At 38.0% G+C, this 23,198-nt stretch overlaps 1 protein-coding gene across 4 annotated transcripts in view; it reads right to left on the bottom strand.

The window, feature by feature from the left end:
* Positions 1 to 23,198, bottom strand: part of LYRM7 (LYR motif containing 7) — a 73,401-nt gene that overhangs the window by 44,182 nt on the left and 6,021 nt on the right. For 3 of the 4 annotated variants that reach the window (XR_016392763.1, XR_016392762.1, XM_022588725.3), the window contains exons 2-4: positions 20,874 to 20,946; positions 18,460 to 18,530; positions 13,559 to 13,640 (exon numbers count right to left, since the gene is read on the bottom strand). Coding sequence is in view for 2 of the 4 variants with exons in the window: in XM_022588725.3 (XP_022444433.1) it covers positions 13,559 to 13,640; positions 18,460 to 18,530; positions 20,874 to 20,946 (226 nt within the window). In the remaining 2 variants the exon portion in view is untranslated. The remainder of the gene's footprint in view (positions 1 to 13,558; positions 13,641 to 18,459; positions 18,531 to 20,873; positions 20,947 to 23,198) is intronic. The other variant, XM_030762733.2, reaches the window with a different exon arrangement.

The raw sequence follows: 23,198 nt of genomic DNA, 5'->3' as shown, positions 1-23,198 counted from the left end.
TGCTCCTCCAGCCACTGTGGTTCCTCTGGCCTCTCTGGAACCTCCGCGAGCAGCCTTCCCCGTCCTCCCTGCCCTGGAGTGCAGAAACCGCAGGGCAGGGCCAGGCCAGGGGAGGGCCAGAGGCCGGCAGCATCTGCGGGGTTTGGTTTCTCTGAGAGGCCAGAGGTGGGGCCTCCTGCTGTCACAGTAGGCCCTTGGTAATGTGTCCCTTTGCATGGACATGGCCACAGCCTAGCAGGTAATGCTCTGGGCCCTGTGGTCCTGGTTTTGGTCCTGGGGGAAGCCCATGGCAGCCCCTGGGGAATGCTTCCCAGGAATCCAACTGCCCTGACGCTATCTGTCCTGTGTCCAGGGCAACAGGCCAGTTAGGGGCACCCCTCCATGGACACACGTCCTGGCCCACGGCACAGGTGGCCGTGAGTGCCACAGCACTGCCATGGTAGGCACGTTGGTCACAGCTGGACCTGGGAGACCCCGCCCACCCACACAGAGGGGCTCAGGCCAGCGCTCCCAGCCAACACGGCCACTCGCACGGGGCTCCCCCTGGGATGGCAGTGGCCTCTGCAGGCAGCTTCGTCCTGAGGCCCTGGCACCTCACCGCACTGTCACCCAGTAAGTGATGGAGCACAGGTCAGGGGTCACTGCGAGGATGTGAATCGCTGCCGTCTAGAAAGTTTCTAAAACTTGGGGATCCGAACCTGCCCGGCCAGGCCCCCAATCCACCACCAGGAAACTGAGGCCCGAGGGCTGGGGGAAAGCAGGCAGGACACCGACCCCCACCCTAGGCTCCTCTCCTCCCTCCAGAGGCAAGAGTCACCTGGGGAATTGCGTCTGCAGAGAACTCTGAACGTGCAGAGTGTTTCTGAGCACTAAGTTCATCACAGATGGGAAAGCCCGTGTTCCAGGGCCAGCCGGTTCCTCTCTGTGGACTCGGGACAGGACTCCTCCCCAGACCCATGCTCTACCCAGTCGCTGTGGGTCTCTGCCTGCCTGACAGCCCGGCACCCCCCCAAGCCGTCCCGCAGCAGGACCCTGGAGTCCAGCCCTCCCAGCTGGTCAGGGGCTGGCCTGCCAGGGAACACACGGGAGGTGGTCTGAGCAGAAGAAACCACGCCAGTGGCATCCTGGGACACTTCCTCACGCTGCCCCCCACCCCGGGGCCGGCCTGCGGGGCCGACACCACCCGCTGCAGGAAACCATCTTCCCGATGGTTACAGCAGCACCTCCTCCTTGGGTTAAGGAAAGTCAACTGCACACAGCTGCCCCCGTGGCCATCCCTGCCTCAGGCCCGCACTTGCGGGCTCCCAAACTGCTGAGGCCGAGGTGTCCGGGTGGGTCTCAGGTGTCCCCAGCCCGCCTGAGGCTTCTTTCCCAAAGTGTAGCTCTGGAAGCACATCTCCCGCTCAGGGCAGGAGGAAGCGGTGGCCCCCTCCCCGTCGGCTCTATCACGGCATCTGCGTGTAGCCCCAACACAGCACGTCGCTCGGGCTCCAAGCTCTGCACAGACACACATGCCTCCCTCAGGCTCTGGACGCTGTGGACACACAGGCAAGTGTGCATCTTTGCTACATGTTCTATGCAATACCCATTCGCTTCTACTAACTGTGGTTAACTAGGAACTACATGTCTCTCTGTGAACAAAGGAAACTGCACAGCAAGCCCACCAGAAAGCAGGGACCCGTGGTCAGGGCGAACCATGCTGACTGCGCCGAGTGCCGGGACAGCAGAGCGAGCATTTGAGAACACTGATCGCACTACAGTACTTGTTTATTTCTACTTAATGCTCTAGGATAAGCAACTAGACGGTGGTCAGTTCACCAAAATTGAAGTTCAAATTACGTAAGTTTAAAATATTATAGGAAGAGATCTATATTTATACTGGAGTATTTTTTTTTTAAGAAGATGTTGGGTAGGAGTTTATTAATTAATTAATTTTTGCTGTGTTGGGTCTTCGTTTCTGTGCGAGGGCTTTCTCTAGTTGTGGCAAGCAGGGGGCACTCTTCATCGTGGTGCACAGGCCTCTCACTATCACGGCCTCTCGTTGCGGAGCACAAGCTCCAGACACGAGGCTCAGTAGTTGTGGCTCACGGGCCTAGTTGCTCCGCAGCATGTGGGATCCTCCCAGACCAGGGCTCAAACCCGTGTCCCCTGCATTAGCAGGCAGATTCTCAACCACTGTGCCACCAGGGAAGCCCCCCATACTGGAGTATTTTTACACCTTGAATATCCTCAGTCTTAAGGTTTGAGGCCGATGAAAATTACAGTCAGGAAGAGGCACGCGGAGCTCCAGCGGCATCGCCTCCTGTCTAAGCTGCTCTATGTCCACGCCCCAGTGGCTAAGAGCTCAGGGCAGGCCGTGGCGTCCCTCTGAAGCACCAAGTGGACAGAGGCTCACACACCCGCAGCCTGGGCCTGCTCAGCCACCGGCTATCATGAATCAAGTTTTAACAGCACACAGCCCCACCATGCACCGCGCAACGCCTGTGGCTGCTTCTGTGGCTACGCCGGCGGCAGGGAGAAGATAAGTCACAGGTGCCATGGCCCACGAAACCTACAGCAGTCACTGCCTGGACCTTTAGGGGAGGCTGCTGGTGCTGCCTCCACCCCTGAGGACCCAGCAGGCTCCTTCCTCTGGGAGTGTTCCCACACAAGCTGGCACACCCCGTCCCACAGTGCACGCAGGTGGGGACACCGTAGTCCCCTGTCCGTACGATCAGGTTGACAATTCAGCTGTACTGTGAAGTCACCACGAGGCTAGAATGTCCTTAGAATGCTGACCCTGAGTAGCTTCCCTCCAATGACTGACTACTGAGCGCTCTGTGAAGTCCCGTGGCTTGGGCGTGTGGAGAGTGTGGCTGGTGGTCGCCCGGCACTTTGGGATGCTTTGGTTAACTCTCTCTCTTCCCCAAACCAAGCCAAACAACAAAGGAAACGCACATAACTCAAATTTGAAAGGGAGCATATGCTACTAGTTTGAACTAAGTTTTTTTCAGGAAAGGGAAATAAATGTATATATAGATGGGGCGGGAGCTAAAAATAGAGTTTCCATATGACCCAGCAATCCTACTCCTAGGCATATATTTGGAACTATAATATGAAAAGATTCATGCACCCCTATGTTTATAGCAACACTATTCACAATAACCAAGACACAGAAGCAACCTAAATGTTCATCAACAGATGAATGCATAAAGAAGATGTGGTATAAATACACAGTGGAATACTACTCAAACACAAAAAATAATAAAATAATGCCACTTGCAGCAACATAGATGGATCTAAAGATTATCATACTAAGTGAAGTAAGTCAGAAAGAGAAAGACAAATACCATATGATATCACTTACATGTGGAATCTAAAATATGACATAAATAAACTTATCTAGAAACAGAAACAGACTCACGGACATAGAGAACAGACTTGTGGTTGCCAAAGGGGAGGGCCGGTATGGGAGGGATGGACTGGGAGTTTGGGATTAGCAGATGCAAACTACTATAAATAGAATGGATAAACAACAAAGTCCTACTGTATAGCACAGGGAACTATATTCAATATCCTGTAATAAACCATAATGGAAAAGAATATGAAAAAGAATGTATATATGTATAACTGAATCACTTTGCTATACAGCAGAAATTAACATAACATTGTAAATCAACTATTTCAATAAAATAAATGTTAAAAATACTGTATTGTGTATTTGAAAGACGCTAACAGTAAATCTTAAAAGTTCTCATCACAAGAAAAAATTTGTCACTGTGTATGGTCATGGATATTAACTAAAAACTTACTGTGGTAATCATTTCACTATATACACATATATGTTGTATACATAATGAAATGATTATATATAACCATTATGTTGTACACCTAAAACTAATACAATGTTGTATGTTAACTGTCAATTAAAAAAATCTTTCAATGGCATGGTTTGTAAGAGTGTGAAAATCACAGAGGCATTTAGGATATAAATAATTTATAGGACATTAAAATATTTAACTCTGCAATTATAAAAAGTCTCTAAATATATAAAACACAAACATACAAATGAGTTTAAATAGACAACTTGCATATAAAATTTTCTTTTTTTATAATTAATTTTTTATTGGAGTATAGTTGCTTTACAATGTTGTTAGTTTCTACTGTACAGCAAAGTGAATCACCTATATGTATATATATATATAGGTATATATATATATATATATATATATATATATATATACACCTCCTTTTGGATTTCCTTCCCATTTAGGTCACTGCAGAGCACTGAGTAGAGTTCCTTGAGCTATAAGGCAGGTTCTCATTAGTAATCTATTTTATACATAGTATCAATAGTGTATATATGTCAATCCCAAACTCCCAATTCATCCCACCCTCCCCCGTCCCCCCTTGGTGTCCATATATTTGTTCTCTATGTCTGTGTCTCTACTTCTGTTTTGCAAATAAGATGATCTATACCATTTTTTCTAGATTCCACATATATGCGTTAATATGCGATATTTGTTTTTCTCTTTCTGACTTACTTCACTCTGTATGACAGTCTCTAGGTCCATCCACATCTCTACAAATGACCCAATTTCGTTCCTTTTTATGGCTGAGTAATATTCCGTTGTATACAGGTATCACATTCTTCTTTATCCATTCCTCTGTTGATGGACATTTAGGTTGCTCAAAATTGTTTTCTTTAAGAACCTCTTCCTGACCCACCAAGTTTGGGATTTGGAGCTCTGCCTATGTACCTGAACAGCCCCTCTACCTCTCCTGATATGGCAGCCAAAGGACTGTGACTGAACACTTTATTGTTTATCTTCTAATACGGTGCTCTAAGTTCCATAAAGACTGACCATTGTTCTATTCTTAGTGCCTAGCACAAGAGGTATTGAATAAATGGTTGTTGAATCACATTAACCTACCTTAGAATACAAACTATAAAGATAGTTTAGGGCAAAGACGAATATAAAAAGCCAAAGGACAGAAGTTTAAAAACACATCTGAAATAAAGAATAGCTTCCTAGAGCTTTTTTTTTTCTCTTTCAGTACTGTTCTTTATTATTTTCCAATTAAAACAAAAAACACCTTATTTTACAATCACTTAGGTAACACAATGCAGACAAAGAATATATTTAACCTTTTTTTCTTCAGCAATATCCACTCTGTGAAATATGGAGAAGACTCACGATATAGGCCTCTGATCTCAAAGAGCTCAAATTCTGGGGACCTTGTTAAATATGCAGATATCCTCTGCTTTTCTGCACAAGCACATTAGCCAGAAACTATGTCTTCTTAAAGCCTCTGACCTTGAAGCACATATCTCAAAAAACTCCTTCCATCCATAGGCAGAAATGTTTATCCATCATCCTCCTTCTTTACTAGCTCATCATTCATCCCACCCACGTTTGTTTTAATTCTCAGCAATATCATATTGCTCTCTGGTGACTTTGAGATCCTTTGTAGGTGGCATGAATGCTAAAATGGTTGCATTGTGGTACATCAAATCCATGGTATGAGATTATTCATCCATTTAAAAGAAACAAAACAAAAAACAGCATGCTACGTGTTCTCTAAACCCTGTCTAAATGGTGTGCTGCATAAAATCTTGTAAAAGGATAAGAAAAGGAAAAAAAACAACTGTCCAAAGGTCCAAAGTATATTGAACCACTAGGGAGAAAAATGATGATGGAACAATAAAGGTAAACTCTGGATCAGAAAGGGTATTTTTTCCTACAATTAATGAATATTCATGAATAACTATAGATAAAATAATGAGTGAGACAGTTCCTGCCTCAGGGAGTCTAATATCTAGCACCAGAGAGAGAAATAAAGCACATATACACATCACAAAGATAATACCCAATGGCAAGCTGTGTAAATAATCTGAAGGGAGATTACAAGGTACCATGAGAGCATATGAAAGGGTATATACTGTTTTTTAAAAAATGTATCACACATGTTCAGAAGCATGTTCCTATTTTGTTTGTCTTACATATATGCCAGACAGGAAGTTAAAAAAACATGGATAACGCTACTCAGAAACTAGGTAAATATGTAGCCCTAAAGTCTTGAGTTTTCTTGGTACCATCTATAACCATACATGTGGTTACTGTCTATAGAATATATGTTTGATAAAGGCCAACACTGAAACCAGTTGACCAATATCCATATTAGAAAGAGGGCTTTGAAAATGTCAATAGTCAATGACAAAGCAAGTATAGAAAAATACTGAAATTAACTCATTGTTCTAAGTCATAGTTAGTTTCTACTTTTCTACAGAAAACCTAGGAAGGCTAGAATGGACCAATGATGAGACTGATATGAATTAAAAATTATGATTAATCCAAATTCATGTACCTGTGATCATACCAAAAATAAAAATACAAAAAAAGTAGGGAATGCTTGGAAAGAAAATAGTTTTCCCAATATTTTTGAGATTTTAAAAATAAGGAGCTTTTCTCAAATGATGAAATTATTATATCTATAATAAAGAATAGTGAAATTATCTTCAAGGATAAGGAAAGCAGTCTTTTTTAAAAGGAAAAAAAGAGAAATTATTTAGGATAAAGAGTTCTTTCTGCTACTCAGTATTTAATTTCCACTGTAGATATTACTTAGAAGGGAGAAAAAAAGAGATGGATTGAGAATTTACGCATACAGGTAATTAATTATGCAGAGGAAGTTTCATTTCATTATTTTCAGTTTCTATTATTTTTCATGTTGGGACTTTATCTGATCTTTTTTAGAGATACACAGTCATAACTCTATTTTCTAGGCAAGAAGAATTTTAATTCCTCTCACTTCTGTATGTCAATAAAGACATTGCTAAAATATGTGGAGGAATTTTACTTAAAGTAACTTCTTAAAACAGAGATTAAAGACTCAAATTTGTTCTATCTTAAACCGATAGGAATAAAGTAGGAAAAAGAGACCCATATATAACTTAACAGAAAGAATGAGGCCTTTATTAAGGCAATATAGCATTAGATACTAATAATCATGTACGAGTCAAAATTTTCAATCTTGTGGAAAAATTAAACTATACAGAAAACCAAAAGAAAAAAAGAAATTTAAACCAATATTATCATATTTAAAACCAGGCTTCTGAAATGTAGCTATCAAATTTAGCTATCTGAAATAACCTAAATTTTTATTCATATAATAAAGATAATATTTTGCTGTAATTACCCATATAAAATTTTGGCTATAGTACACAGAAGCTCTAAAGATTATTATTAAGATTAAAGACAATGACTACAAATTTTCAATTTAGGATTAACCATGTTTATTGCCCTTAGAAATATAACTGGATCTGATAATTTCTGATAAATACTCATGAACTAAAAATAATTTTAAAAGTCCTATAGGACATATACTACTAGATATTAAGATTTACTGTAAGGCTGTAGTAATCAAGACATTATGGTTTGTGATGCAAGGACGGAAAAACAAACTAATTGAAGAGATTATAAAGTCCAGAAACAGATGCACACATATATAGTTATTTGATTTTTTTTAACTTTTTATTTTATATTGGAGTATAGCCAATTAACAATGTTGTGAAAGTTTCAGGTGCACAGCAAAGTGACTCAGCCATACATACACATGTACCCATTCTCCCCCAGACTCCCTCCCATCCAGGCTGCCACATAACACTGAGCAGAGTGCCCTGTGCTATACTAATTATACTTTAGATGTAATTATTTTTATACCGTTTTAAAGACTACTTTCCCAACAGAAAGTTTTTGTTTTTTTTTTATGTCCATGCCTCTCTCTCGCTTTGTCACAGCTTACCCTTCCCCCTCCCCATATCCTCAAGTCCATTCTCTAGTAGGTCTGTGTCTTTATTCCTGTCTTACCCCTAGGCTCTTCATGACATTTTTTTCTTCTTAAATTCCATATATATGTGTTAGCAAACGGTATTTGTCTTTCCCTTTCTGACTTACTTCACTCTGTATGACAGACTTTAGGTCTATCCGCCTCATTACAAATAGCTCAATTTCATTTCTTTTTATGGCTGAGTAATATTCCATTGTATATATGTGCCATATCTTCTTTATCCATTCATCAGATGATGGACACTTAGGTTGTTTCCATATCCTGGCTATTGTAAATAGAGCTGCAATGAACATTTTGGTACATGACTCTTTTTGAATTATGGTTTTCTCAGGGTATATGCCTAGTAGTGGGATTGCTGGGTCATATGGTAGTTCTATTTGTAGTTTTTTAAGGAACCTCCATACTGTTCTCCACAGTGGCTGTATCAATTTACATTCCCACCAACAGTGCAAGAGGGTTGCCTTTCTCCACACCCTCTCCAGCATTTATTGTTTATAGATTTTTAGATGATGGCCATTCTGACTGGTGTGACATGATATCTCATTGTAGTTTTGATTTGCATTTCTTTAATGATTAATGAAGCTGAGCATTCTTTCATGTGTTTGTTGGCAGTCTGTATATCTTCTTTGGAGAAATGTCTATTTAGGTCTTCTGCCCATTTTTGGATTGGGTTGTTTGTTTTTTTCTTATTGAGCTGCATGAGCTGCTTATAAATTTTGGAAATTAATCCTTTGTCAGTTGCTTCATTTGCAAATATTTTCTCCCATCCTGAGGGTTGTCTTTTCGTCTTGTTTATGGTTTCCTTTGCTGTGCAAAAGCTCTGAAGTTTCATTAGGACCCAATTGTTTATTTTTGTTTTTATTTCCATTTCTCTAGGAGGTGGGTCTAAAAGGATCTTGCTGCGATTTATGTCATAGAGTGTTCTGCCTATGTTTTCCTCTAAGAGTTTGATAGTTTCTGGCCTTATATTTAGGTCTTTAATCCATTTTGAGCTTATTTTTGTGTATGGTGTTAGGGAGTGTTCTAATCTCATACTTTTACATGTACCTGTCCAGTTTTCCCAGCACCACTTATTGAAGAGGCTGTCCTTTCTCCACTGTACATTCCTGCCTCCTTTATCAAAGATAAGGTGACCATATGTGCGTGGCTTTATCTCTGGGCTTTCTATCCTGTTCCATTGATCTATCTTTCTGGTTTTGTGCCAGTACCATACTGTCTTGATTACTGTAGCTTTGTAGTATAGTCTGAAGTCAGGGAGCCTGATTCCTCCAGCTCCGTTTTTCGTTCTCAAGATTGCTTTGGCTATTAGGGGTCTTTTGTGTTTCCATACAAATTGTGAAATTTTTTGTTCTAGTTCTGTGAAAAATACCACTGGTAGTTTGATAGGGATTGCATTGAATCTGTAGATTGCTTTGGGCAGTAGAGTCATTTTCACAATGTTGATTCTTCCAATCCAAGAACATGGTATATCTCTCCATCTATTTGTATCATCTTTAATTTCTTTCATCAGTGTCTTATAATTTTCTGCATACAGGGCTTTTGTCTCCTTAGATAGGTTTATTCCTAGATATTTTATTCTTTTTGTTGCAATGGTAAATGGGAGTGTTTTCTTGATTTCACTTTCAGATTTTTCATCATTAGTGTATAGGAATGCCAGAGATTTCTGTGCATTAATTTTGTATCCTGCTACTTTACCAAATTCATTGATTAACTCTAGTAGTTTTCTGGTAGCATCTTTAGGATTCTCTATGTATAGTATCATGTCATCTGCAAACAGTGACAGCTTTACTTCTTCTTTTCCAATTTGGATTCCGTTTATTTCCTTTTCTTCTCTGATTGCTGTGTCTAAAACTTCCAAAACTATGTTGAATAAGTGGTGAGAGTGGGCAACCTTGTCTTGTCCCTGACCTTAGTGGAAATGCTTTCAGTTTTTCACCATTGAGGACGATGTTGGCTGTGGGTTTGTCATATATGGCCTTTATTATGTTGAGGAAAGTTCGCTCTATGCCTACTTTCTGCAGGGTTTTTACCATAAATGGGTGTTGAATTTTGTCGAAAGCTTTCTCTGCATCTATTGAGATGATCATATGGTTTTGCTCCTTCAATCTGTTAATATATTTTATCATATTGATTGTTTTGCACATATTGAAGAATCCTTGCATTCCTGGAATAAACCCTACTTGATCACGGTGTATGATCCTTTTAATGTGCTGTTGGATTCTGTTTGCTAGTATTGTGTTGAGGATATTTGCATCTATGTTCATCAGTGATATTGGCCTGTAGTTTTCTTCCTTTGTGACATCCTTGTCTGATTTTGGTATCAGGGTGATGGTGGCCTCGTAGAATGAGTTTGGGAGTGTTCCTCCCTCTGCTATATTTTGGAAGAGTTTGAGAAGGATAGGTGTTAGCTCTTCTCTAAATGTTTGATAGAATTCTCCTGTGAAGCCATCTGGTCCTGGGCTTTTGTTTGTTGGAAGATTTTTAATCACAGTTTCAACTTCAGTGCTTGTGACTGGTCTGTTCATATTTTCTATTTCTTCCTGATTCAGTCTTGGCAGGTTGTGCATTTCTAAGAATTTGTCCATTTCTTCCAGGCTGTCCATTTTATTGGCATAGAGTTGCTTGTAGTAATCTCTCATGATCTTTTGTATTTCTGCAGTGTCAGTTGTTACTTCTCCTTTCTCATTTCTAATTCTATTGATTTGAGTCTTCTCCCTTTTTTTCTTGATGAGTCTGGCTAATGGTTTATCAATTTTGTTTATCTTCTCAAAGAGCCAGCTTTTAGTTTTATTGATCTTTGCTATCGTTTCCTTCATTTCTTTTTCATTTATTTCTGATATGATTTTTATGATTTCTTTCCTTCTGCTAACTTTGGGGGTTTTTTGTTCTTCTTTCTCTAATTGCTTTAGGTGCAAGGTTAGGTTGTTTATTCGAGATGTTTCCTGTTTCTTAAGGTAGGATTGTATTGCTATAAACTTCCCTCTTAGAACTGCTTGTGTTTCATCCCATAGGTTTTGCATTGTCGTGCCTCCATTGTCATTTGTTTCTAGGTATTTTTTGATTTCCTCTTTGATTTCTTCAGTGGTCACTTCATTATTAAGTAGTGTATTGTTTAGCCTCCATGTGTTTGTATTTTTTTACAGATCTTTTCCTGTAATTGATATCTAGTCTCATAGCGTTGTGGTCAGAAAAGATACTTGAAACAATTTCAGTTTTCTTAAATTTACCAAGGCTTGACTTGTGACCCAAGATATGATCTATCCTGGAGAATGTTCCATGAGCACTTGAGAAAAATGTGTATTCTGTTGTTTTTGGATGGAATGTCCTATAAATATCAATTAAGTCCATCTTGTTTAATGTATCATTTAAAGCTTGTGTTTCCTTATTTATTTTCATTTTGGATGATCTGTCCATTGGTGAAAGTGGGGTGTTAAAGTCCCCTACTATGAATGTGTTACTGTCGATTTCCCCTTTTATGGCTGTTAGTATTTGCCTTATGTATTGAGGTGCTCCTATGTTGGGTGCATAAATATTTACAATTGTTATATCTTCTTCTTGGATTGAACCCTTGATCATTATGTAGTGTCCTTCTTTGTCTCTTCTGTTATTTGATTTTATGATAAAGGTGGCCCTACAGTGCAGCGGAGAAAGAGTGGTCTTTTCAATAAATGATGCTGGATCAACTGAATATTCAGATATAAAAAAATAAATCTTGACTGCTATCTCATACCATATACAAAAATCAACTCTAGTTGATATAAACAACAAAATGAAAAAGACCAAACAATAAAGCTTTTGGAAGAAGCATAGGATAATCTCTTCATGACCTTGCTTGAGACAGGAAAAGATTTCTTAAACAAGACTCAGAAAAATATTAACCATAAAGGAAAAAAGGGATAAACTGCACTACATTAAAATTAAGACCTTCTCATCAAAAGATAAAAACAGCAAAACGAAAAAGCAAGACAAAAAGCAGAAGATTCTTATAATATATATATATCCAACAAAGGATTTATATTCAGAACATACAAAGAATTTCTTCAAATCAATAATAAAAAGGCAGATAACCTCTTAGAAAAATGGGCAAAAGACCTGAACAGCCACTTCATAAAAGAGAATATTCAAATGGCCATTAAACAACTGAAAAGGTGCTAGTCCTTCATTAATTACCAGAGAAATGCAAATTAAAATCACAATGTGATACTATTACATAACCACCAGAAACTCTAAAATTAAGAGATGCACAGTATCAAAGAGCTGGTGAGGATAAATCACCTGGAGTTCTCAGATACCACTGCTTCAAGTGTAACTTAGTCTAACTACTTTGGAAAGCTGGTTAGCAGTACCTATTAAAGCTGAATAAACACATACCATATGACATGGAAGTTTCACTCATACAATATTCACAGAAATGTTGCTACACACGATGATAAAGATGAATCTCACAAATATAATATTGAGAGAAAGAAGCCAGACAAAACAGAAATCCTATATGATTCCATTTACATAAAGTTCAAACACTTTATTATATTAGGTTAAAATTGATAGTGTTAAAAGGACATCAGTTATACTTATGGGAAGGGGCTGACGGTGAGGGACATCAGGGCATGATGGTGCTTTTGGGAAAGTGGTAACATTATATAACTTGATGTGGATGTTGGTTACATGATATTTCACTTGGTGAAAATTCACTGGGCTATGCTATTATAAATTGTGTACTTTTCTGTTTGTATGTTGTTTGTATCTTTGCTGTTGTTTCTGTCCCCCAAAATACTTCAGGGAATGAAAACCAAATATTATGTGAAATGAGAGTCTGCTGAAGCCCCACCAGGAGTTTGGAGGTATAATGGAGGATTCTCAACTATATTACCATTTTGTATAATCCCAATTCTTCTGAATTAAAATAGTAGAATCATAGGAGAAAAGATAAAGAAATAGACACAGTCTAGGTAGGTGACAAATTATACTAGGAAAATTAGGAATGCCAGATATATTTTATAAAAACAGTCACACAGGCAAACTTCCGAGATATTGCAGGTTCGGTTCCAGACCACTACAATAAAGTATCTCAATAAAGCAAATCACACCAATTTTTGGTTTCCTAGCGCATATAAGAGTTGTGTTTACACTATACTATAGTCTATTAAATGTCTAATAGCATTATGTCTAAAAAACAATGTACATATATTAATTTAAAAATACTTTATTGCTATAATATGCTAACCATTATCTGAGCCTTCAGCAAGTCGTAGCAGTAACATCAAAGATCACTGACCACAGATCACTATAACAGATACAGTAATAATGAAAAAGTTTGAAATACTCCAAGAATTACCAAAATGTTACACCAAGACACCAAGTGAGCAAATGCTGTTAGAAAAATGGCACCGATAGACTTGCTTGACACAGGGTTGCCACAAACCTCCAGTTTGTGAAAAATGCATTATCTGGGAAGTGCAATAAATTGCGGTATGCATATACTGCCTTTGTAACTGTAGTTTTGCAGTATAACCAGTGGTTAAGATTAAAAAGAAAAAATATATAAAAGAAAAAGTCTGGTAAAACAAAGTTTCATAATTCAGCATTTTTAAATACAGCCTTATAAATGTGTACAATATATACCACATTGTCTGGCAAAATCAAGTTTAGTAATCAGCATTAAAAGCACTGTAATTGCTCAATAGTTTAAAACACATTGCAAGCAACATTTTTCTTTAATATTACTTACTCAGCGTATTGTGGTCTGTGTGAATACCTTGTATAACAGATGTTCTGAGTATCAACTCAACATCAGAACCTATTTTTATTAGCTGTTAAGAAAAAAAAAAATAGACTAAATCCTCTGTTTTTTCAATGGTTCACATGAATGCACTGTTTTTGAAAACTAAAGGTTTACAATTCTTTTTAGGTGATACTTGCCTTTAACTTCTTTTTTTTAAAGAATATATTTATTTATTTATTGGCTGCATTGGGTCTTCGTTGCTGCGCACAGGCTTTCTCTAATTGTGGCAAGTGCACAGGCTTCTCATTGCGGTGGCTTCTCTTGTTGCGGAGCACGGGCTCTAGGAGTGCAGGCTTCAGTAGTTGTGGCTGGCAGGCTTTAGAGCACAGGCTCAGTAGTTGTGGTGCACGGGCTTAGTTGCTCCGTGGCATGTGGGACCTTCCTGGACCAGGGCTCGAACCCGTGTCCCCTGCATTGGCAGGCGGATTCTTAACCACCATGCCACCAGGGAAGCCCCTTGCCTTTAACTTTTTGTCAACATTCCAAGCATACAGAAAGCTCAGACATGCGTATATTTTTACCTTTTATCTATCCATTCCATATTTTGTTCCAAAACAGATTGGAGTATTTTTTGTTGTAATATATATTTTACAATGTGTTTAAAATGTGCATTTTGTTTTTTTGAGAGGGGCTAAATCTTTCTTTTACTGTAGAGTTGGATGTTCTGAACACTAGAAAGAGTACTGGATCAGGAGACAGAATACTTGGACTCCCAACTCTGGCTCTGTCATCAAGTGTATGGCCTTGGGTTAATACCTACTCACTAAGTTTCAGAACTCATCATTGCAAAATGAAGAACTGAACTAAAACAGTGAGTCTCAAAGCTGTGGACCCTGAGACCCTTTCAGGGGACCCATAAAGTCAAAATTATTTTCATAATACTAGAGCTGTCTGCATTGTTTGAGTTGTGAGCACAAGTAGAGTTTTCTCTTTGGAATACCATTTTTACTTTTATAGACAAACTCTGTTTATTCAGATTTGGGTAACTGGCAGATAGGTGAAATGAGTATGTCACTTTAAGAAAACAACTGACAGTATTTAATGGCAATGATAAAATTCAAGCTTTCAAGCAAAAATCAGAATTCTGGAGAAGCTGTATCTGTCAGTGTAAGCTTGACAGCTTCCCAATACTTAAAGATTTTTCTGATGAGATGGATATTAAGATATAATTTTAAAATATTACATATTGAACTATGTCAACATTTGGAAGATCTGCCTTACTTGGTGAACCTACATTTTCCAAATCATCAGTGCATGATGTTACAAAACATGCATGACTGAAAGATCCATTCAAAGGGAAAGACAGATTAAAATCTGTTGGTCTACTAAATGACCAACAGATTTATATGTTATACCTATCAATATTTACCATATTAGAGAAGGGCATATTGGAGAAGAATATCGTAGGAAGAAGCAACAGCATAAATGGCCTGAGATAGGAAAGTTCTTGGTAAACTGAAGCACCCTCAAAGAAGGCACTGAGACTGGAAGAGTGAGAAGTACGTGGTGAATTGAGGCAGGAAGTTAACAGGGGTCAGATAATACAGTGTTATAGGTCATGGTAGGTAGACACTTTAGATTTTAATTTGAATAGGATGAGGAGCCATGGGGATTGTGAGCAGAGGAGTGATGGGATATGCCTTTTTTTAAAAGGCTCACTGCCTTTTATAAGTATTGAGAATAGGCTGCAGGGAGTTAGGGCAGAAGCAAGACCCACCAGGAGGCTGCTGTAACAACCCAGTGAGAAATAATGATGGCTTGAACCAGGAAATAATAATAGGGCGAATAAGAAGTGGTTGAATTCTGGGTATATTTTGAACGTTAAGTCAACAGGATTTGCTGCCAGATTGGATGTAAATGTGAGAGAAGGAAAGCAGTCGAAAAAGAGAGCACCAAGGGTTTTGGTCTGAGCATCAAAAGGAGGGAGTGGCCATTAATTGAAATGGAGAAGGCTGTAGGAGAGCAAAGCCTCACCTCCCTACAGAGCTGAGAAGGGGCTTAGAAGGGGAGAGAAAGAAAAACAATGCGACTCCTCACCCACTGGAGGTGCATAAACTGAGCTGAGTCTTAGGTTTAAGGCTGGAAACAAGGCTAGATGAGAAACAAGGGATTATGGGAGATCAAAGGGGATGAGCACGATGTGGTATGTATAAGTCCTAGGAACCACCCCAGCAAAGGATAAACACACACACCCACACACATCCATTGGTCTAACAGATAACAGAGTTCTGCATTGCATCTAACCTTTAAAGAAATTTACCACTTGTTGAGGTCTGATATCAAAGAATATTCGCAATTATTTGAAAAGGCTAATATATACACCTACCCCCTTCCAACCACATATCTGCATAAGGCTGAATTTTCTTCATATAATTCAATCTAAAAAAACATACAGTTGGGCTTCCCTGGTGGCGCAGTGGTTGAGAATCCGCCTGCCAATGCAGGGGACACGAACGTTTGGGAAGCTCCCACATGCCGCAGAGCGGCTGGGCCCGTGAGCCATAGCCGCTGAGCCTGCGCGTCCAGAGCCTGTGCTCCGCAATGGGAGAGGCCACAACAGTGAGAGGCCCGCGTACTGAAAAAAAAAAAAAAAAAAAAAAAATACAGTGCCAGATTGAATGAGGAAGCAGGTATGAAAATTTAGCTGACTCCTATTAAGCCAGACATTAAAGAGATTTGCAAAAATATAAAATAATGCCTTTCCCCTTACTAAATTTTTTGGAAAATATAGTTATTTTTCATAAGTATTGTATTTAATAGGTAATGAGCTTATTTTTTTTTCTTTTTTGCGGTACGTGGGCCCGAGCTTATTATTCTTAAATTACTTAATCAACATATATTTTAAAAATTTCTCAGTTTTAAATCCTAATATGGTAAATATTACTACTAAGTATTTAATATATGCAGAGTTACAGAAAGTATAAAATATACACTTGTATATAACAAATATCTAATTTCAAGAGTGCTTAATGTGGGCTTCCCTGGTGGTGCAGTGGTTAAGAATCTGCCTGCCAATGCAGGGGACATGGGTTTGAGCTCTGGTCCATGAAGATTCCACATGCTGTGGAGCAACTAAGCCTGTGTGCCACAACTACTGAGCCTGTGCTCTAGAGCCCACGAGCCACAACTACTAAAGCCTGCATGCCTACAGCTCATGCTCCGCAACAAGAGAAGCCACCACAATGAGAAGCCCGCACACCACAATGAAGAGTAGCCCCCGCTCGCCACAGCTAGAGAAAGCCCGCACGCAACCAAAGATAAATAAATAAAATAAATAAATTTATATATAACAAAAAGGAATGCTTAATGTTAGTGTTCTACAAGTAAAATTAATTTGGGAGATGGTAGTTCATTTTTCCAGTTTAGTTAATATAAACAGACCTCAATTAAAAAATTTTTAAATCATGACTTCAAAATTTAAAAACACAGGCATAACTCAGAGATATTGTGGGTTCAGTTCCAGACCACCACAATAAAACAAATATCATAATAAAGTGAGTCATACAAATTTTTTTGTTTCCAACTGCATATAAAAGTTATGTTTACAATATACAGTAGTCTATTAAGTGTGCAACAGCATTATGTCTAAAAAAACAATGTGCGTACCTTAATTAAAAACACCTTATTACTAAAAAATGCTAACCAGCATCTGACAATGCAGGGTTGCCCCAAATCTTCAATTTGTAAAAAACACAGATTCTGTGAAGTGCAATAGAGCGAAGCACAATAAAACGAGGTATACCTGTACCATATTGTTATTAATCAGTCTACCAAATAGCAAAATATTACAAATTTCAGTATATACATTTTAACTTCTCTTCATGTCATGATCTGATTAGAATGTCATTTTAACTTCTTTCATGAATAGAAATTACATAGTCCCTGATTGCCCTATCATACGCTTAAGTGAAATCTCCCCCTTTTTTCTTTATGTTATAGGGAAAGAAATCCTTAGGCTATCTCATTTTGTCTCATTAGTTTATCATAGATATTTACTATTTCAAAAATAGCATTTTCTCTACTAAGTAGAAAAGTATTTGTATAAAAAAATTTTTTTTCACTATGTGGAAATTCTATTAAACATGGAAGAATTTCTCTAATTTGTACCTTCCTCTTTACCAAACCAATTCTTGGAATCTTAATTATTCCAACAAATAATTTTTCATTTTCTTCCTAATGGTCCTTTCCCTACATTTATACAGTTAGATACAGGAACACCTAGGAAGCAGTGTTCCTTCCTAAGACAGAGACAATGTGTATATGCATATGATTTTATACAGGAAAAGAATCATTGTGCACTTTTTCAATGAACATATACTAGGAATACTAGGGAGCTCACCGACTAGTAGATTGTCTTCAACTGCGGCAAGTGACTAAAATGCAAATACAGAAGGCAAAGCAAGAATAGTTCATAAACTCTGGATGGTTAACTTCCACAGCCAAGATATGAATTTTTTAAAAAATTCTGTCTAGTTGAGCTAAATGAGTAGACGTTCCCTCTGTGTAATTCTGAGTGAGTTACCACAACACTCACTCTCCTTAGTTTCAGTCACTTGCCTTAGATGAAGACAGCATTTCTGTGAACTTCTGGGTTGGTTCAGCTGCTCTTGCTTTGATCATGGCTACACTCACGTTCTTTTCACCAGGCAACTTGCTATCTTAAGGGTGTAGGCTGATGACCCTGAGAAGGTGAGCCAAACCAAACAAGTAAAGGTTATCTATAGTTGTGATGGCTTGCTTTAACTATCAAGTAATAATTTTTATTTCATATAATCCCTCTATTTTTATCATTTCCTTAGTTGCTAAAATTTGAGTTTTATTATAATTGAAAAACTTAATTACTGTACCTCTTCTATTTTCTTAGGAGAAGTTTCACTTTTATTACATTTGAATTCTTCATTTATCTTTATTCTGGCTGCTAGAAAAAGAAAAAATATGTATATAGTTATTTGCTTTCCTTTCTTTTCCTTTTTCTTTTTAAATATTTATTTATTTATTTTGGCTGCACCAGGTCTTAGTTGCGGCATGCAGGATCTTCACTGTGGCGTGTGGGATCCTTTGTTGCGGCGTGTGGGATCTTTAGTTGCGGCATGTGGAATTCTTAGTTGCGGCATACGGACTCTTAGTTGCAGCATGCATGCGGGATCTAGTTCCCCCGACCAGGGATCAAACTGGGGCCCCCTGCATTGGGAGCATGGAGTCTTACCCACTGGACAACCAGGGAAGTCCCTGCTTTTCTAATTTATAATTCCTGTCCCAATAATTTACATATTATTCATTATACTATGATACTATATGCTATATACATATATCTACTAGTTCTCTAGTAGAAAAAATAATTTTGCCCCATGTAAAACAAAGTATAAAAATAAGAAATTTATTTTAAAAGTCCTTGGAGAGCTTTTGACAGGCTGGCAAATTTGTAATTAAACTTAATACATATTTTTAGCACTCTAATACTTTTGTGTCCTGCTTTTTATTTCTAATTTCATTTTGAACCTCTAGCTATGAGATCCTAATAAATTCAAGTTAATACTTTGTTTTTGTAAATCTAAGGATTTGAATTAACATGCTTTTTTTAAGATGGCAAAACTCAATGCATACAAGCATGTTAACCCTACCCCCTCGCCAAAGACACACTTAAAATGAAGATATAGCAGCAAAGAGGATATACAAATAATTCTGGGTGCCTTGACTGACAAGTAAAGTGACTGATAAATAAAACTTTTGTTCATATACCACTGAGACTTTGGCATCACTACAGCAGCATAATTCAATATAACTGATAAATTGCCTTAGAGTGTGCTGTGAGCATTTAATGGAACAATTCATGTACAGTGCTTAGTAAATATGCAGTATTAGCTATTCTTATAATTATTTCACTTAAAAACATTTAAAAATGTTATGCTGATGGAGATTAGCCATAAAACCTTCCTTCTGTGCTCGATACATTTCAATATGTAAGGTGGGTAAGAGTTTAGGCTTTGGAGCCAGAATGTTTCGGCTAAATCCCAGCTCCACCTCTTACTAAGTATGATGTGGGGTAAATCCTTTCACATTTTGTCAGTTTTCTCATCTGAAAAAATAGAAATTATGATAGTAACTACCTCACAGGGCTGTGATAAGAATTAAATGAGGAATTTGTGTAAAGTACATATAATATGAGGCATATACTTTAATATTCAAGAAAATTTTTTCGATAAATTAGAAAAACTTGAATTCCTAGGGACAGTGGGGACACTTTACGTAGGTGGCCTCTTTTTTTTAAATGGAGGTTGAATTTTTTTTTTAATTTTTATTTGAGCATAGTTGATTTATAATGTTGTATTAGTTTCTGTTATACAGCAAAGTGAATCAGTTATACCTATACATATATCCGCTCTTTTTTAGATTCTTTTCCCATATAGGTCATTACAGAGTATTAAGAAGAGTTCCCAGGCTTCCCTGGTGGCGCAGTGGTTGAGAGTCCGCCTGCCAATGCAGGGGACACGAGTTCGTGCCCCAGTCCGGGAAGATCCCACAGGCCGCGGAGCGGCTGGGTCTGTGAGCCATGGCCGCTGACCCTGCGCGTCCGGAGCCTGTGCTCCGCAACGGGAGAGGCCACAGCAGTGAGAGGCCCGCATACCGCAAAAAAAAAAAATCTGTGCTATACAGTAGGTCCTTATTAGTTATCTATTTTATATATAGCGGTGTGTATATGTCAATCCCAATACCCCAATTTATCCGTCCACTCCTCCCCCAAGGTGCCTTCTTAAAGAGGTTTACAAACTGAGTATGACCAACACAGAACCTAAGCTTTAGAGCTCTGAGTTCCGGTAAGACAGAAACCACTTTAAACAGTGAAATACTGAATTTGGAATCATTTGTGATAGATTCCCTTTCATAGCTGCTGTCACTTCTAGAAAGACACAAAGCATTAACAATATGGTAGTATCTGGTCCTAGAGGATGTGAAAATTTGATTATATAATAGGCAAATGAGTTTCATGGCTTGAACATAAGGCAAGTAATGGAGCACATTGAAATTCTGATCCTTTTTTTTTTCCTAATTTTTTAAGAAAAGTTGATCTTTAAAATTTTTTCTTTGTAGATACTTCTCAAAGAAGGGTAAGGTAAACTCATTTTTATTTAAAAAAACATTAGGGGAGAGATCGTGAAGGTCATTCCCCAAGATAGGTCTTGACCACCATACATGGTCTCTTGTATTATTAGCAGCCACCTAAAGAATGGACTTGCTCCAAAGGGGCAAAATATAAACTTACCTTCTAATGCCCTAGCATCATTTTTAAAAACTTGTTGTCTGGTCCTGTGCAGTGTTTTAAAGAGCTGTAAAACCTATAAAGAAAATTAGAATTCAGACCTCAAAAGAAAAAATTTCACATTTTACATAATTACATGGATTAAACAGTATTTATTTTCTGTTTGTTTTTTAGACTATTTTTCGAAATAGTTGGTGAAAACAAGGGTTGGCCAAAATAACTTTCCCTTGATTATTTATCTTTAAATTAAAAAAAAATTAGCCTTATGTATTTACAAAAACAATACAAAATTCTTTGAAACAAAACAATACGAGAATGGTTAAAAAGTTAATGATTCCCCCTGCCAAAACTAGTTTGCTAAGTTAATCAACTTTACCAGTCTGGTATTTGTTCTTATTTTGCTTAACCTGAGAACTTCATCTGCTCTTAAAGTCATACACACATGCACACAAACTCGTGAATATACTACATCTTAGAAGAGGCCAGAGGAAGATGTTTCAGATAATTTAGGCAGGTTTAATTGTGCTTTCTCAAAAAAGAAGTGGAATGCTGAGACTTCTGAATATTCTAAGACTGTGCTAAAAAAAAAAACAAACAAAAAGGTATTCAATATTGTCCCCCCAATATTGCTCTTTCTTCTGTCTTCTCAATTTCAGTTATGGAAAACAATGGATTTCTCATGCCAGAAATCTCTAGGTCATTCTTTAAATCTACCTTACTCCTCATGTAGAAACTGTAGGGATGTTTCTCTAATCTTTTGTACATTCTCCATCATCCAAAACAATTTAAGTTCAGACCTCTCCCTATCTCTTGCTTAGACTACTGAAAAAGATTTGTCACTCTGCCACCATTCTCTCCTTTCCCTAAGTCCATTCACCAGATAACAATACCTAAACTTTACTAAGTGTTTCCTGTGCGCTAGGCACTATTTTAAGTATTTTACATATACTAGAAAACCTAAAACATCAAAGGCAGATACCAAAACAGAAACAGAAAACAGGGAGCAGAAAACATAAAAATAAAACAAAACAAAGACTGACCAACCACAAAGAACCTTCTCAGAAACATAAATTATTGCAAACATGGAATAACAACAAAAAGAAGTTAGAGTAAATTTAAAAAGGAACATTCAGAAAATGCCCCCAAACTCTTGGATATCAAAAGAGTGATAGCAAAGATTAAGTTGAGAAAAACTACCCCAAAAGTCGAATAAGAATTCAGAGATACAAAATAAGGAGAGAAAGGATAAGAAAATTAAAGGAGTAGTCTAGATGGACCAACAGTTATATTCACAGATCTCCAACAAGACTGAACAAAGAAAACAGCCTCCATCAAGTGCTCAACACAAAACCCATGAATAATCTTGGAGGGAAAAAAACAGTTCACGTATAAAAAATAGAAAATCAGAATGGTACCTGATTTCCAAATAGCATCACTGTGAGAAGACAATGGTATAAAATCTTCAAGTTTTGTATAAAATGTCCAGCTTAGAACACCATACATATCCAAACTATCACCTAACTGCAACGGCAAATAAAGATTTTTAGAAATGCAAAGTCTCTTATTTGCCATACGCCCTTTCTTGGAAAGCTATAGAAGATTGTGCTCCACCAAAATAAGGAGATGAATCACAAAGAAAAAAAATGGGAATGAGGGACACAGGTAATCCAACATAGGAGAGGCAGAGATGATGGTGAAGGACAAATAAAGGTCAGCATTTCTGCAGCCAGCATAGAAAGCAACTAGTCTGGACTATAGCAAAAGGCTATATTGCTCTACAAAAGATGCTGCTAGGAAAAAACGATACTAGTAGACATCAGTTTTGCTCAGAGTTCGGAAATAGCTATGTAGGAAAATGATAATAAAAACAAGACAGTTATTAACTTCAAGAAAAGCTGGGACTTCCCTGGTGGTCCAGTGGTTAAGACTCCATGCTCCCAATTCAGGGGGCCTGGGTTCAATGCCTGGCCGGGCGGGGAACTAGCTCCCACATGCCGCAACTAAGAGCCCGCATGATGAAACTAAGACTTGGTACAGCTAAATACATATTAAAAAAAAAAAGAAAGAAAGAAAAACTAAGACTTAGAAAGGCAACGTAATCATATATTTATATTAGAGGGCTCAGCTGTGGACAAGTTCTATATAGTCATATTAATATCAAAGATGAAAAACTGCTTCACCAAAATCTGTATATTGAGAGGAATAGGGTATAAGGGGGAACTTAGTCCTCAACTTTCATAGACAAAGGTCAATAAATATCCTCAAAGAGAAAAAAAAAAAAAATCAATAGTAGTTTAAACATGTTATTTAGAAACATGGAGGTAAATA

Source organism: Delphinapterus leucas, chromosome 3 (assembly GCF_059928025.1).
Source record: "Delphinapterus leucas isolate spDelLeu-1000000601 "Yukka" chromosome 3, BTC_Dleu_Yukka2, whole genome shotgun sequence".
NCBI classification, from domain to species: domain Eukaryota; kingdom Metazoa; phylum Chordata; class Mammalia; order Artiodactyla; family Monodontidae; genus Delphinapterus; species Delphinapterus leucas.
Note: the sequence above shows the minus strand (reverse complement) of the source record. Positions and strands in the feature narration are given on the sequence as shown.